The 16,492-nt window shown below is 54.7% G+C and overlaps 1 protein-coding gene across 6 annotated transcripts in view; it reads right to left on the bottom strand.

Moving 5' to 3' along the window:
* The window catches only part of Stx3 (syntaxin 3), a 40,471-nt gene that overhangs the window by 15,756 nt on the left and 8,223 nt on the right, over positions 1 to 16,492 (bottom strand). For all 6 annotated transcript variants that reach the window (XM_023707229.1, XM_023707233.1, XM_023707231.1 and 3 more), the window contains exons 2-5: positions 11,638 to 11,721; positions 2,942 to 3,041; positions 1,614 to 1,688; positions 107 to 174 (exon numbers count right to left, since the gene is read on the bottom strand). In XM_023707229.1, the coding sequence (XP_023562997.1) occupies positions 107 to 174; positions 1,614 to 1,688; positions 2,942 to 3,041; positions 11,638 to 11,721 (327 nt within the window). The remainder of the gene's footprint in view (positions 1 to 106; positions 175 to 1,613; positions 1,689 to 2,941; positions 3,042 to 11,637; positions 11,722 to 16,492) is intronic.

The following is a 16,492-nucleotide window of genomic DNA, read 5'->3' as shown; positions in this document are numbered from 1 at the left end:
GGGGGAGGGAGGGAAAGGGAAGGGGGAGAGAAGGAGGGAGGATTCTAAAGCTGAAAAAAAAATATTAAAGGACTGCAGATGACTGCCAGGCCAAGGATAAATATACCTGGGATTTCCGAATCCGAAGGTCCGCAGACGACCGCACCTCATCTTCCTCGATGTGCCTCTCCATGCCTGCAGGGAGAGGAAGGCGACTGTGGCAGCATGTCTGCTCGTCCTCCCGAGAAGCACTGTCCCGCGGGCCTCCTCGCTCACTCACATACGCAGGCCCAGGAGGCAGGCACAGTCTTGCTCATACCCGCCTTCACTGTTTGTTCCCAAGTCTCACCACACAGGTGAAGGGTAGGTGTTGGTCACCAAGAGACTTAGGCCCAAATCCTTGCCTGCCACCCACTAGGCCAGTGACTTGAGAGCCACAGAACCTCTCGGCCTTTCTTGTCTCCTGTTTATAAACTGGAACAAGTAACAATGCAAGCTGAGGGACCTCACCTGAAGGCGTGAGACCAGAGTGTTTCAAATCTAGGGATTTATCTGCTTTGGGAATATTTGCGTGGGCATGATGAAACATCTCGGGACAGGGCACAAAATTCACTTATGCTTTCTATTGATGTTACAAACAGAACCTGAAGTACATTTATGCCATATTTTTATGGCTCCTATTTTTTAACTGAAATCTCTCACATGAGGTCAAGGTGGGTAATTTTCTACTTCTGGCATCACACTGCTGTTCAAAACGCTGCAAATTTCAGAGCATTTGGAGTTTAGGTTTTCAGATTAGGGCTCCTCGACCTGTCCTTCCGCAGGTATCAATGTGAAGAACAGAACACACGCAAGGGCCATGCGCGGTACACGGGAGGCACCACGCTGCATCAGTACGGGGCGCTGCCAGTGACACACCCTCTCCAACCCTTACGGGAGCTACACTAACTGGGGCTCAGGATGAAGGATAAACCAGACTCGGCAAAAACACTTTCCCCTCTGACCAATAGCACAAAGGGCAGCAAGAACACAGACTGACTGAGAGTTGTGGAGCAGGCCGGTCACCCCAGCACTCTTGAGGCAGGAAAGCTGTGTGCTGAACCCAGTATGAGCAACTCAGACCTTATCCCAAAATTTAAAAAACGTGTATAAGAGGATTTGAGGTAGTTCAGGGTGAAGGCGCCAAGTTCCAGCCCCAAGACTAAGCAACCTTTGGAGTCCCTGAGAGGACTGAATCTCTAACCACAGCCGCACCGCACTATGTTCTCCAATAGGGAAGAGGGTGGACGGGAAGGTTCCCACCAAGAAACACTTCAGCCACCAAGGTTGGGAGATGGAGCCATGCACCCAGCCAGCGCGCATCTCAGCAGCACCACTCAGACAAGACCGGCTGCCCGGAAAACAGGGCCAGCAGGGGAAAGCTGAGACTGTGCGGAAGGACCAGCCAGCAGCTGAAAGCACACGTTAACTCCCGGCTCCTGAGCAGTCCTAGACTTTTCCAACTACAGTCAGGACTTTTCTACAACAGAGCCATTCCAGGAACAGTGCCCAAAGCTCAGCTGGAAGAAGAACGCTTGCTGCGGTCTGTGCGGAGGGGGCGGGCCTGCGGAGTGCAGAGACTGCTCTCCCCTTACTCTTTAGTTTGTTGCGGACGTTGTTGGCCCTTTTCTTGATCTCCGAGGTGAGCTGCTCCAGGTCATCCTTGGTTTCTGGGTAAACAAAGCAGATAAAATCAGACAAGACAGACTGCTTAGCAAACCACCTCAGCCCGCAGCAGAGCAGAGCAGAGGAGCTGTCCTAGGCGGCCTTGGCAGTGCTGCTCCATGCACTCCCCACAGCCTGCCCCACGTGGCCTGCTTCTAAAAGGCATGTTCCAGGCACCCAACCCCAGACCTATAGAGTAAGGAGCCAGAGCTGGAGCCCTGAAGTCTGCCTTTCCGAGTAGGCTTCCTAAGTACATTTCCAGGACACTAACTGTTATGAGAGCCTTGCTTTTAAAGGAAACTTACCATACAAGCTTCATCTTGGAAAGCAGGAGAAGGTGCTATGTGATCATCTATGACCCCAAGGCCTTTGAGCCTTGAATTGAAGCAAGTATTTGGGTTTTTTGTTTCATTTTGTTGTATGTATTTGGTACAGGGTCTCACCACACAGCGCAAACTTGAAGTGATCATCCTGTTTTCAACCTCCCCAGCACTGGGATTAGGCGTGTACCACCATGCCCAGTCTCAGTGGCCGGCTCAGCGCACCCAGGGGCAGGGCTGGCACAGCATATGGTGCTGGGGATCAAACCCCAGTCCCTGCACTTGCCTAAGCAGACACATAGTTTGCTGAGCTATCTCACCAGCACTGAAGCAAGTATTTGTGATATACCTCCAATCTCCCCAGACCTGTCCTGAAGGATTTGGCCCAAGGTAAGTATTTGCTACAATCTACTGAAAAAGTCCTTCAACATCTACTACAGGCTCAGAACTGAGCTAGAAATGAAGGACTAAGAAGAAGACATGGACTTTGGATCCAGATCTTCTGAGTCCAGTGGGGTTGAGGGAGGGATAAGGCAGCAGCGAATCACACAGTGGGGAGCAAAGTTCACACTGTGGTCAAGGTGTGCACAGGGCAGGGACAGAGGGCCCATGCACAGCCTGGGCGGACCCAGGAAAGCTTGCCAAGGCAGAAACAGTCAGACCACATCTCACAGAAGGACTATGGGCTCACCAGGCAGCAGAGGACACCTACAAGCTGGTGTCCCTGGGAGGACGAGGAGAGGGCCATCTATCTGTCCATGAGGACAGAGTGGACCATGAGCAGGAGGGCTGAGGGCAGCAGGGAGGAGGAGGCGATACAACGTGGACATCAGCACGCTGACATGTACGCTCCCCTGCCACACACACTGCAAGGAAGACAAGACTGTGCCCCACTGCAAAGGGCCGTCACTGGGCAAGTCCACTGCGTAGACACTCACTCGGCTCCGGGATGGGTGCAGAGAGGATGATACTGTAGAGTTTCTTCGCCTCCTCCACATGCTCTGAGATCTTGTCAATGTTGAGCCGAGTTTCTTCAATCTATAATCAGAAAGTCAATAACCCTTATCATCAAAGAGGAAGATACGTCCACTGCTTAGCAGAGCATCCTGGTGAAAGCCAGCCACCTCTGGCTCTGTGGAAGGTGAGGGCTCAAAAGTCCTCGGCTGCCCAGTGAGCGCCCTCTATAGAGCCAGGCCAGTGTCACCAGCAGTCAGTGACCGTTCACCCAGCCTGCATCACACGAGTCGGCCACAGAAGAAAGCCGGGAAAGTCCTCAAGAATCATCAGGAGAAGCCAGCAAAGCCTCCCGGGCGGACGCTTCAGCCCCAAAGACAGCAGAGGCTGAGAGAAGCAGCAGAAGTGGGGGAGGGAAGAGATCAGACCTTGAAAGCCAGACTGAGAGGAAGAGGAAAAAAACAGTAAAGGAGATGAAGGCAGAAGGAAAGATTCTGTGTGACGCCGGCTCAGGACTCATGTCCAGGAGATTCGCAGAAGTGAGAGCCACTGGGCCATGCACAGGGCGGAGGTGTCAAGAAGTGCTCCCGGCATTTTCTTCCCAGATGGGCACCATCCTAAGGCCCTGGTGCCACGTAGCGAGTGAGAGTGGCCTCCTTCCCCAGCACCACGCCGTGCTGCAGGGCAGCACAGAGGGCGGAGCCCTCAGCACCCATGGCGCCTACCTGCCTTATCCCAGAGTGAGCGCACACAGTGCCACCGCTCTTAGCAGAAACCCTGCAAGCCTCCTGTCAGCAGCAGAGTCTCGGTATCTGGGATGCTGCGAGGATATAGCTCAGCACACGTGCAGCTCCCAAACTGACATCCTGTCCCTCTCTTCCAAAGCACGGCTCACCTCTTTAAACTTTTCACCTCTTTAAGTTGGACAGAAATCAAGGTCCTGAATCAATCCCTGGTACCATCAAAAAAATAAATAAAATAAATAGGATAGAAAGTAGAAGAAATGAAACTTGAGCCGGCTACCTTCTATAGTAGGTCAGCTTAGATGTGCCATGGCTGGGCAGTACAGTCATCACTGAGTGATGTGAAATAAGACTTCTCTGTAATAACAGCGTCAAAGTGTAACTGCATGTAGCAACAGCGACCCAGATATTTGTGAGGCCGCTTAGCAGATGGCAAGGCCACGGCGGGATTGTTAGTTCAGTGGGAGGACAGGCGGAGGAAAAACAGGGTCACATGCGGCCAGCCCAGATGCCAAGCTAGGTAACCCTTCCATTAGAGCCAAGACTTTGTTCTTCTTTTCCATACTGTTCCATTCTTCTTCGCAGAATCCCAAGCCTTCTCAATTACAAAGGGCCCACAGTGGTCTAGGAATACCTGTGACCGAGTGGTGTAACCACTTCCAGAAATCCCCGCCTCCCTGACAGCTCACAGAATGCCACACCCATCACACCAAAGTAACTGCACAGTTTCATGGCAGTGAGAGAAAAGGGCTTTCTAGACTGAAATGTATCCACCAATTTAGAATGAATGCAGCAGTTTAAATGAGCCATGAGGCCTTCGCTGTTTCACACCGGTTGTCTTAGGAAATCCCTTCTGGAAAATTACTTGATGAACTGAAGGGCCCTGGCTCACACTTTGGTCAGTGGCAGGACGAAAGGACATGGAATATCGCAAGGATGCATGGCAGGGTCTCGAGTTTGGGGTCAACCCACGCACAGTGCATGCTCAGCAGGCCTGCCGACAGGAAAGCTGGGGCTGGGTGTCCTGGCTGGGAGCACTGCGCCACCCCACCCTGCTGAAGTGTTCTGGCTGTCGTCCCAGCACCCTCATTTCCTGAAGGCACTTCAGGGTCTCTGACTCCATAAGTCAATTTACCAAATAATCACAGACCCCTTCAGGATTTCAGGATGGACAATGAGCAAGTCATAGGGCCGGCCAGACAGCTCAGGTGACTAAAGCACACGCCTGTAATCCCAGCACTTGGGAGGCTGAAAAACAAAAGAATCACTACGAGTCCGATCTATGTAGTAAGATCCTGTAGACCCTGTACTAAATACAAAACCAAAACAAACAAACAAAAAAACCAAAGAGCAAGCCATAGAGCTCTCTCTTTCAGAACTGGGGTTACTGGTTTTCCTGGAAACCACTGATCTTCCTCAAAGCTGACTTTAGTCTCCATGGTGGCAGCCGTATGTCATTTCCCCCTGGGTGTTTGCCTGATAGCTGGAAGGGGTTGGGGGCTGCTTATAGCACTTCAGAGCCCGGGCTGGAGGCTGAAGAGCTGTTCATGGGTGGCCGTGGGGGTTACGCGCGCTGCCATGACGCGGACAACGAGATACCTCTGGACTCAAGCTGATTGAATGCGTATGAGACGTGACGCTTAACCCTTCACAGTACTTGTGAGGTCACGGTCATTCTCTCCTTTGTACGGAAAAGAACTGAGACCAAAGAGGCAGAGGAACTTACTCCAACCCATCCTATAGCTTCGAAGAAGTACATCGGAGGCATCTGTGAGACACAAACCCCACCTTCTGGGCCTGGCAAGCACACAACGACCCCGCAGGAGGAGCCCTCCTCCCTCCCAAGTTCCCATGCACGGGTCAGAGCGGTGTGTCCATCCAGCTCCGTGGGCCTGTGGCAGTTGCGCTGCTCGGGGCTCCCGTGCCTTCCTTCTACCCTCTGACTGCATGTCCCGTGGACTCCAGGCCCCACAAGTGAGGGCTCGAGAAACCTCGCTGAGCAAGGGAATCAATCCAAAACTGTTCCTTTTCCTGGTCTCCCTGCTACATTTGCAGCTAGTAACATCCCAAGGCATTCTTATTACACGTTTCTTTTCTAAACATATTCACCGATGATCACCAATAACACAAGAATCCACATAACAGGACTTAGTAAGTTGGAATCAGACAGATCAGATTCCAGGTCTGGCTCGAACTCTTAGCAGTTTTTTGACATTGAACAAGCTCAAATCAAATGCTTAACCCGATGCACATGCTCAATAATCATGGATGATGACAATCACAAGCATGAAAGCTAGCACCTGCTACGTATTATATGCAGCCACTATGCTGTCCCTTTAAAACCATGTCCCATTAATCCTTCCAGCAGTACTGACGTCATCAGTAGCCACAGAAAGACAGCAAGTCAACCACTGTGCACTCAGCCACTCCTGGGTGTTGCCCTTTCTATGACCACATTACTCAGTCCGCTATCATCTCCTAGAAGGAAGCAGTGACTGAAGCTACTGGCCTCCTCCCTCTGGATTTAATTAGCCAGAGGGAGCTAATTAGACAATGCGAAGCAAAGAAAGTATTACCTTAGGGAACTGGCAGTCGCTGAGGGACAAGCCTGTGCCCCTGCACCTAAGGAATGTGTCTCCGCCTCTCCCAAATCCCATGCACCTTGCACCTCCAGGGGGGCATTAATTCTACCATTTTTGTCCTGGAAACAAGTTACATACTGCCCTTCCAAGACAAGAAAGTGGAGTTGTGCACTCAAGTAAATGATTTCTGTCACAGTCCATACACCTTTACTTCCCCAAACTGGCAGTTCTCGGGGGGGGGGGGGGGGTTCTCAGTCAGGTCTCTGCCTAGCTGGTGCTGTCATTTTAGAAAGCACACTGAATAGAAAGGAGACGCTGCCTCAGGCGACTGTGCAGCAGACACCAACCCCGAGGGGCTCTATAGTGACTGGGACTCTGCTCAGCTTTCGTTTCATGAATGAACAGAGCCCAGTGATCCCAGAGCGACACAGACCAGCAAAACAAGGATTCCTGGACAATAATTTCTGATCAGTTCACTGTGTCAGGGCTTTGGATTGCTTAAAATTTAGCCAGGAAAAGGGGCCTATCTAGTCATTTTGACCAAAGCAATACAATAGAGTGAATTCCTTACACACGGATGGTGGGGCGGAGCACAGCATAGGGTGATGAGGCATTCTGAAGGCAGCAGCAGGTGGAGGGACAAAGGGGAGGGTGTGGTCCCCAGGCCAGAGCACAGGCTATCTTCAGGTGGGATGGGGCCCGAGTGGAAGGCCGAGGTTGGGTGACTTGAACAGCAAGCACACACTCTTGCTGGCCTAGAGCTGGGCAGTCCAGATCTGGATTTGGCTTCACCGCCAACTTGGGGTGGGTACCGTGTGTCATCTCCCCAGAGCACTGCCCTTGGCCATGTGCTCCATGGGCCAGCTGAAAACTCACAGCAGAGGGCATGATGGACAAGAGGGACCGCAGAGCAGACGACTGGCCAAGGCGCCCGCCTGCCTCCTTGAAAGATTCCGGAATGTGATACCTACCAGCTCACCCAGCACACCTGTCACCCACATACCCTGCTTCCAGACTTAAGACGCATTCACCCTATTTAACCTGCTGATGTGACCTCACACTGGAATTTCCAAGTTACAACCACTTTAGGGGTTTTAGTTCTTCTAGCAAAAGTCAAGGGTATCTAACAAACTCCTGTGCTCCGCGGTCAGCCACGTCACGGTTCCCTAGCCAAGTTCTGCTCAATACCCACCCCACACCACACTTCAAGGGCCAGGACTAAGGCTTTCTGGTCCTAGACTACTTGATATCCACTACTTGATATCCACAGGGTGCCATCAGTAGGCGCTGGCCAAACACGAAGAAACCCAGCAACTTCAAGAGAAAAGCAGGTTCCCTCAGTGCCACAAAATTACCTCAGGTTTCCTTAATTATTGTGGGGACTCAAGTCTGTGTCTCCCCACAGGCAAACTGGTAGGTTCCAGGCTCAATTCCCACCTGAGGGTCTTTACAGCCGGGGCCTGTGGTGAGTGATTAGGTCAGTGGGTGGAGCGCTCCTCAGTGGGATTAAGGCCTTATAAGAAGAAGCCGGGCAGCTAGCTTTGCTCCCTTGCTGTCATGTGAGGTCACAATGTGATGTGAGCAGTCTGCCTGGAGCCCAGGCCCCAGCATTGTGGAAAATACGCATCTATGCCTTAGAAGCTGTCCACCCTCTAGTATCTGTAACCGCGGCCCACATGAAGCTAGAGCCTAACAACGAAACTGTGACTTCGTATTTGCAGAGCGTTGTGCAAGGGGCACCCACCCGCCTACCCATCTTCTTAAGAGAAGGTCTGAGTCAGGAGGCCTGTGAAAGATGAAATTGAGGGCTTCCTTGGACTTTATAAGGGGAATGTGCATTTTAGATTTCTGAAAGAAAAACAAGAATTTCCCCAACCTGAGGATCACACTACGGAGCTGCCCTCCCCAACGAGCACTGGGACCAACTGAACAGCGTCGTGCACGCCGCCCTCAGGAGGCGATCCTGCCGGCCTGCAGGACGAATCGCGACTACTGCCACAACCACCCTGGCACTCTTGTCCCTCTGACAAGCAGTCACTTCCCTGGCGTCCCTTCCAGCTGGGGGCCGGCATGACCAAGTCACTCAGGCCTGGAAAAGCAGGAACATCAGCTGAGAGGATGAAGGTACCCCCCATAAAAATATCCAGGGGCTTTTTGAGCTGCTCCTGGCCATGCTGGTGCAAGAGAGCGCCAAATGGAAGTCTAACTCGGGGGGGGGGGGGCGGCTCAGCTCATAAAGGGTGTAAGTTTTGTTGTTGTTTTTTTAATCTCACTAAGAGGTGGGAGCCTTGTCCTGTCTGGAATCAGCAGCTCTGACTACTTCAGTGACACAGCACAGCAGAATCATGATGCTACAAACATGGCATGCATGGGTTGCCGCAGCGTGAGGCCTCTAAGGAGGAGTTCTGCACACACGTGCATGTTCACAGCACACAGGTGTAGTCGCCGCGCCACAGAGACAGCCCGGCGCCCTCTGGAGCCTCGTGAGCAGGGACAGTGAGGCACACATGCTCAGCCACAGAAAGGACGGCTGCGAGCCAGCTGTAGGGAAATCGATTACTTGGAGACCGCATGCCAAATGCAAGAGTCCCACACAGGAGGTTCACTATCACGGGCTCCTCCCGGACAAGAAGCCCAGTGGAAACACAGAAGTAAAGGAGAGACAGCAGGAGACAGGAAGGCACACTGGGAATGGGAGGGGATGAGGCGGGGAGGAAAGGGCGGCAGCAGCGGTGGGCACGCTGTACATGTGCCCACCCCAAACGAGTGTACTTGTCATGTGTCTCAGATAGTGCAGGAAAAGGGCCACCGCACACAGCAGATTCCCGCCCCGAGGGACCCGTGGACCCTGGCTGAGGCCTGCTGAGAAGCCCGGGCACTGAACAGTCAAGGCAGCCGCTTCACCAGACAGTCTCTGCCCAGGTATTCCTTCGTGTCACCGCCATCCCTGGGCCAGATGTCGGTGTTTTCCTGGTTCCAGAAATTGTAGAGGGGAGATAGGCCAGCCCGCAGCGCTGCCCAGATTCCTAGCCAAGAGGGCTACCGCACAACAAAAGGGCTGCTTCGCGGGGCTAGGTAGTTCACTGCCCAGCAGCAGACAGGCCGAGCAGCCTCACCCTCTCAGTCCTCTGGGAAAAGCTCAGAGGACCTCAGAGATGCTGGCCCAAGCCTTAACTCCCCTCCCCATGCCCCACTCCCAGCCAGCAGTGAGGTCCACAGCGTCCCTAAAGGATGCACCTTCGCCAACCTGCCAGCTTTCCTCCCCTCTACAAACTGCCATAGCCAGATTTTTCAAAAACACACCCTCACCCCAGCACTTCCTTGCTGCAGACCCTCAACATCTCTGCACCACTCTGCAGTGGTGCATCACTGTCACAAAGTCATCTGGAAGGACTTCTGAGACACCCGCGACTGAGCTGCCTCGGGGGCTCTGACCTTGGTCTGTGTGTGTACGAGCTCTGGGGGCTCCAGATACACAAGTCTGAGAGCAAAGTGGCTCATCTGCCCTCTGCCCCTCCACCCCTCCACCCCTCCGCCCGCTGCCCTCTGCCCCTTTGCCCTCTGCCCCTCTGCCCTAGGTGGAACTTTGTGCTTGTCTGTGCTCCCATGGTGTCTTCTTAACATTTCCATCAAGGGGACAACTTCTAAAATCCCCCCCCCCACTAGATCAGAAGACACAGGGCAAGGACCCTGCTGCACACAATGTTGTATCCCAGCACCTCCAACCCAGCCTGGAAGAGGGTAAGCATTAAGACACTGACGACAGATGAATGAACACAAAACAATAAACCCCTTCAAAGGCAGATCAGTTTCCTCAAAAAAAATCTTCCTCTCTCTGCCAACTAAGGAAATGGTCAAGAAGAGACAAAGAAAAAGCAGCATGACAGCAAAGCGGCCCGAAGAGCTTGATAACTCTCGGCAAACATGCGCCACCTCCCCAGCGCTCTTCTGGCCAGATCATTCTTGCCAGGGTGTGAGCTCCTGCGATTCTTACAAGAAGAAAGACGAGGGCTAACATGCCCAACTTCCAGAGGAGGGAACCAAAGTGCACACAGCACATGTAATGCGGCCAAGGTCACACTGCCTGAAATGCTAGCAGGGGGGATCGGCCACGAAGCCCACCACCTCCCCACCTCACAAAGCATCTGCCTCTCAGGGACCCTCCCTCTGGGTCAGGAGAAGAAGTCTCCTTTGGAGAAGGTTCCTTTCATCTTCACGCAGATGCTCCTAATGCGTCCAGCTCACCAGGTACAACCGCAGGAACAAGACAATGTCGTCAAATGTCTCGAGTCTACCCACCACTGGCCAGAAGGACACATCCTTCCACAGCCCACAGTGGATCGATGCTGGGCTCACAGAGCCAGGCTCTGCCTCGCTCACGGTAACACCCGGAGCGAGGGACAGCCCCACCTGCAGGCCCGGTCAGCGCAAGCACGGGTGACGGGCATGGGCTGGCAAGCTCCCGTGCGCTCCACTGAGAGGAGACACGGCACCGGAGGGTGACGGGAAGGGCCAAATCCTCTCTGCAAGAAGAATGCAGCATTCGGGGTTTCTAAACCCTGCCCCCAAGGAACTAAAGGACTCAAGAAACCATGGTACAGTGGCAAAAACCTCACCATCGTACACTCTGGCCTTGTTTTTTGTTGCTGTTACGCGCTGTTTGAGGAGCAGTGTCTCGATTCTTGCACTAAGCCTATAGGAAATTATTAGGTTATCGATCCCAGTTTACAAAGGAGGAACATTAACAGAAACCATGAGCTGGTCAGAAGCAGGCTGAGCTCCAAGCCCAGGCCAGAATTGCTGGCACTGGTCCACTCCGCCCCACAACTCCACCAATCTATGGACCACCCCGATGTGCACCCCGAAGACCAAAGAGGGGTCAAATGTGCAGACACGGCTGATGTGCCCGGGTTAGACTTTACAAGGCCAAGTTGGTGGCTTCTTGGTCTCTGTCACCAACAGTGTTAAGCCGAGGGCAGTATAAAAATGTTTGCAAATAGTAACTTTGATCTAGCTGAATCCCAAGCCTAGCGATGCAATGCTTGTTCCTACCCCGGCTATGTACCTGGGTTAATTCTGTCTTTAATTCATATTCTTTAGGAAGAAGGGATCTCATTAAGGAGCTGCCGCACAGCGTAAGCTGTTAACAGCACATCTTCGTTACATGCAATGTCCCCTCTGCGGCCTTTCTTAACAAGGTTAAGGAAGAACTGAAAGGCTCTCCCTGTAGGCTCGCCCGAGAGAGCCCTGTGACGGCCCTCTGCCACTCCGCAGAGCTTCAAGGCTCCCGTGTTCTAACAGAGGAAGCCGTGTTTCTCCATGAACAGCAGAACAAAACTCAGGCAGGCCGCCCACCTCGGAGAAGAACTCATCCATGAAGGCTGTGTTGTCAATGGCGATCTCCACCTCGTCAGCGTCGTCATCCTGCGTCAGCTGCTTCTGTAGGAGACAGAGGAGCAGAGGATGAGGGCAGGTCCTACTGAGAGATCCAGGAGTGGGCTAACTTCTTACACACGATTTCACTTAAGAGTCAGAACAGCAGATTCTGGGGAATGGGAGGCCGGGCACTCATTTCACTGGACCTAAGCTTTTGTATCTGTTAAACGCTGACAATAATGCTACCTACTACACTAAACTATTTAAGGCATAAATGAAAAATGAATATAAAAGGCATCTGCACAGGGCCTGGTCCACGGCATTCGGTAAATGCCAGGGTCTGGTTTGTTTTTTCGGTGCTGGGATGAAACCTGGGGCGTCTCCCAGGCTAGACAAGCACGACACCTGGAGCCCACCACTGGCCCAGAGGGTTAGCAACTCGGCCAGAACCACACAGCTAAAGGTGAGGACTGGTGGGCTCCACACCATGGCTGGACCTGGGCCCCTCTCCATGCCATGGGGTTCTGGACACAGCCTCTCTGGAGCTCAAAGTGCACAGCGGGAACAAAGCTCTTCCTGTTTTCAGAAACTGCCTGCTACAAAGGAAGTGCTCGGTGCTGCTCCTAGTCCCAGAGCACCCGTGTAGAAGGAAACAGAAGCCTCCCCACCCAGCCCAGCATCCTCTGGGAACCCAGCTCCCTGGGCCTCATTCACCCTCCTGTGTGAAACCACAGTCACCGAGATCACCTTCCACCAGCAACAGGCCCCTGGGGAGGCCACCTGCACACCATGATGTCCAGGGGCACAGAAGGGAACTGTAGGGCTAGGGGCAGGAGAACCCCATCCCTGTTCCTGCGTGCCCCACAGCAGCTCTTGTTTTAATTTTGGAAAGGTTGTCACGAGGTTACTAAACTGCCTACACCAGGCTCCAACTTGCAGTCGTCCTGCCTCAGCTTCCCAGAAAGCTGGGATCACAAGCAGCATCAATTCTTTACAAGGGTATGTCTGTCTGTCCATCTATCTGCCTGCCTGCCCAGGACTCCTTCCCCACAGGATTCTGGAGAGACTACCAGTCACAAGCCAAGGGCTGGCCAGAGGCCTGAGAACTGTGAATGTCTGAAGTGGGAGGAGCCAAGTCATCCAAAGGCCGCCCAGTCACAGCTGCCTGCTGCCTGCCCCTCGGGGCCCTTCTCAGCCGGGGGCAGGTGCACTGAGTCCCAGAGTCCTTCACTTAGCAAATCAGTCTGATCACAATAAAATGTGGCACTCGGCTGTCACTCATGTGTTGCACCTGTTTCTGAGTGCTCACGCTGACCTAGGCACATGACAGGGGCAGAACGCCTTTTAGCTAAACAAATAACCAGCTTCCATGAGGCCAGTGGGCTGCATCCACCCCGCACTGTCTAAAACCAAAAACACAGCGTGCCTAGGTCAAGGGTCACTGACACGCAGGCCTCCTGCAGCCTCCGCAGCCTCCTCACTGGAAAGCAGGAGCCCAGTCTTCCTCTAGAGGTAAGTCCACCAGCTTTGATGGTGGGTGTTAGAGACGCACACTGAGGCAGAGACCATGAGGATCTGGGTACACACAGGTGTGCACACACACGCCAGCATGACATCATGTAGGGGATGTCATGTTCACACAAGCTCAGGAAGTGGGAGGAGGCTGCCGTCGTGCATGGGTCAAGGGACATTGCCAGGGCTGGGAGCAATGGTGGCCTGGAGCACGGAGGCAGGCCCAGCCGTCACCACAGTAGGAGGCTCTCAGACCTCTGTGGCTTACACAGGGATCCCCATGACCCGGCTCCAGCCAGGCAGCCTGGCCCCCCTGCAGGAGGACCTGGGAAGGAAAGGCCTCAGACATCCACCTGCAGGAGAGGACCTGGGAAAGGAAGGCCTCAGACGTCCACCTGCAGGAGGACCTGGGAAGGAAAGGCCTCAGATGTCCACCTGCAGGAGAGCACCTGGGAAGGAAAGGCCTCAGACACCCACCTGCAGGAGCACCTGGGAAGGAAAGGCCTCAGACGTCTACAGCCAAGGCCTGCTCGGCAGCCTGCGAGACCTCCATCAAGGCGGCGCCTGCGAGTGGTGGCCACCTCCTGACTCAGGGCTAGAGACACCACACACTGACAGCTTTCGCGCCACATGGCGCACACACCAGTTTCCCATCAGCCAGCTGCAGGTGTAAAGTAGCAGTGCCTCCCCGTCCCCACCCCCACCCCCGCAGACCAAGTCCACAGGTCAGGTCCCCAGCACCATAAGGGCCAAGCTTGCACAACTGGCCCCATCACATGCTTGCCATGGAGCCCGAAACCCATGCTTCAGCGCCCCTGACTCTCCACTTCCTCCTCTGTGGTGGAGGAGGAGCAGTGCATCCCGCCCACACCTGAGTGGCAGGCTCCACCACCCCCACCCCCACCCCCCGCCCTGTGCACCTCATGACCCTGCTCCAGCTCTGTGGCATCCCCTTTCCCAGCAGCACAGTCCCCATCACCGCTGCCTGCCAGGCCCCTCTGCATGCTGGCTGTGCAGCCCACTGCTTGGCCTCCTCTGGGCTCCCTCTGGGCCCGTCAGCCTGGGCTGCTCCCCGCCATCTGCACCCAGCACATTTCTTCCTGGGGTGGGCCCTGCTGGCACCAGCCCCCGAGTCCCTGGCCCCACTCCCCTCCTGTCCTCCCTCAGGGCCCACTTCAGCCGTTCACTATTATCTGACAGCCATGTGATCACCATGTCAGCTTTCCAGCTTCACTTCAAGCAGGCTGTGGCCAGGAGTAACATCTCCTGTAGCACTGCAGGGCACCGGGCACATGCTGGGCACAGCATAGGGAGGAGGTGTCAGTGGGCAAGCCGGCCTGTCCCTATGCTTGGCAGCAGCCGGGCTGGCACTGCCGAACTTCCCCCAGGTTTCACAACAGGAAAACCCTGAGAAGCACGCCTATGCCACCAGCCTCTGTTCAAACTTTACACACGCATTTCTTTCGGGGGCGGGTGGCAGGACTTGAACTCAGGACTGTGAGCTTGCCAGGCAGGCACTGTGCTGCTGAGCCGTGTCTCCAGCCCAGCATTTCTGATATGTATCTAGAAATGACATTGTATATACATCTTTTTAGTGCTAGAGGTTGACCCCAAGGCCTTCTCACTGAGCTGTATTCCCAGCCCCCCGCCCGCGTTGGAGACAGCGTCCACACAGTTGTTCAATGTCCCACACATCCAGCTCAAAGTTGCAGTCTCCCCACCTCAGTACTCTAGGGTGCTGGGATTACAGGCATGCACCAGCAGGTCCAATATATATGTCTGTCATCTTGTCTATATATTTCCTAGAGATACAGATGTACAGATATGTATTTCATAAAAGTAGATACGTATCAGAGAAAGAGAGATAAACTAACAGCCAGCGAGGACTGACGTGAAGATAAAAGTTCAAACTTCCCTACAGAGTGTGCGATGCAGTCAGAACTCAGTAACTGCACATAAAACTAGCCAAGTCCACTCCTTGTTGCTCAACCTAGATCTGAGCACCGGAGGGGCGCTGCGGGGAGGGGTGCTGCGGGGAGGGGCGCTGTGGGGAGGGGCACAGGACTTGCAGAGCTCGGGGCAACCTTAGGGACCTTGAACTGCATCCCTCCACCTAGACATGCAGAAACCAAAGCCCCAGCACAGATAACGGTGCGCTGACACGGCTGTGGGGCAGCTCCGGTCCTGCCCTCCCACCTTCCCCGGCCAGGTCAGGCCCCTGTAGCATGCCGCTTCCAAAGCATAAGCCAACCACATCTCATGCGGGTCAGAAGAGATGAGGCACAGCCATCCTCCCGCCCTCTTCAGCTCACGAACCGGGACGCACTCAGGCTTCCAATGGGCAGCTTCCCCGGGCCCCTGGCCAGGGGTTTCTTGCCTGCCCTTCAGGCAGCTCCTGAAGCCCCAAGGCCTGCACAGGCCAAGGGCAGGAAGGCACGCGATGCCCTTACCCTCAGCTCCCAGGATCACGCTTGGCTCAGGGCTTAGCAGCATGTCAGGGCGCGAAGCTGTGGGGTAACACGCGGTTACAGATCAGCTATCTCAGTGCGGAACCTCGAGCCCCACAGTCCCCACTTCCTCCCACACAGCCCCTGATGTTCCTCACGCCAGGAGGCAGCAGAGGCCACCCTGAACTGCAGCTGGGGATCTGTCGCCCCTCAGCCCACAAAACTGACAGCAGAACTGGGCAGAGCAGGGAGCACCGAGGTGCCCGGAGCTCAGCCTCGAGCAGCTCAGCCTGGCACTCCCCCTCCTGGTGCCCCGCCCTGCCCTGGCCTCGCACACTGCGCATCTGTCCACAGCTCACAAGACTCGGGAACACAGTGAGCCCCTGCGAGGTGCGAGGTGCGAGGTGCTCCCACGCCCTGGCTGCTCTATGGACCTCGCAGCGATGGATCCCAACCAGGTTCTGCTGCCGAGAAACTGCAGCCAGCGGAGTTACGCTGCACACTGCCTGCTGGCTCCTGACCTGTGCGGTGAGGGCCCGGGCTCGGTGCCCCGTCCCAGACGCTCAGCTGTGCAGGCCCTGCTAGAAGGTGACTCACCTAGAGCAGCGGGGCCAGGACAGCAGCTGCCAGCTGTGCAGAAAGCACCCAGCCCAGGAGGGAGGGGCATGGGCTGCAGGACAGGGTCAAGCCTCAGCCTTCTCACCCAGGTAGAGCTTAGCCTGCAACTTGGGGAAACCCCAGGACACCCCAGGGAGGCTCCAAAACCACCCGGCAGCCACGTCTCAGTGTGCCATCTGCCCAGGTTCCCGTCATCTCCTCGAATCACTGCAGCTGAATAGGTTTCACCTTAAGAGGCTGCTACTGGACTCGGGGCA

This window comes from Octodon degus, unplaced genomic scaffold, assembly GCF_000260255.1.
Source record: "Octodon degus isolate 3935 unplaced genomic scaffold, OctDeg1.0 scaffold00283, whole genome shotgun sequence".
NCBI classification, from domain to species: domain Eukaryota; kingdom Metazoa; phylum Chordata; class Mammalia; order Rodentia; family Octodontidae; genus Octodon; species Octodon degus.
This window is presented reverse-complemented; position numbering and strand designations above follow the sequence as displayed.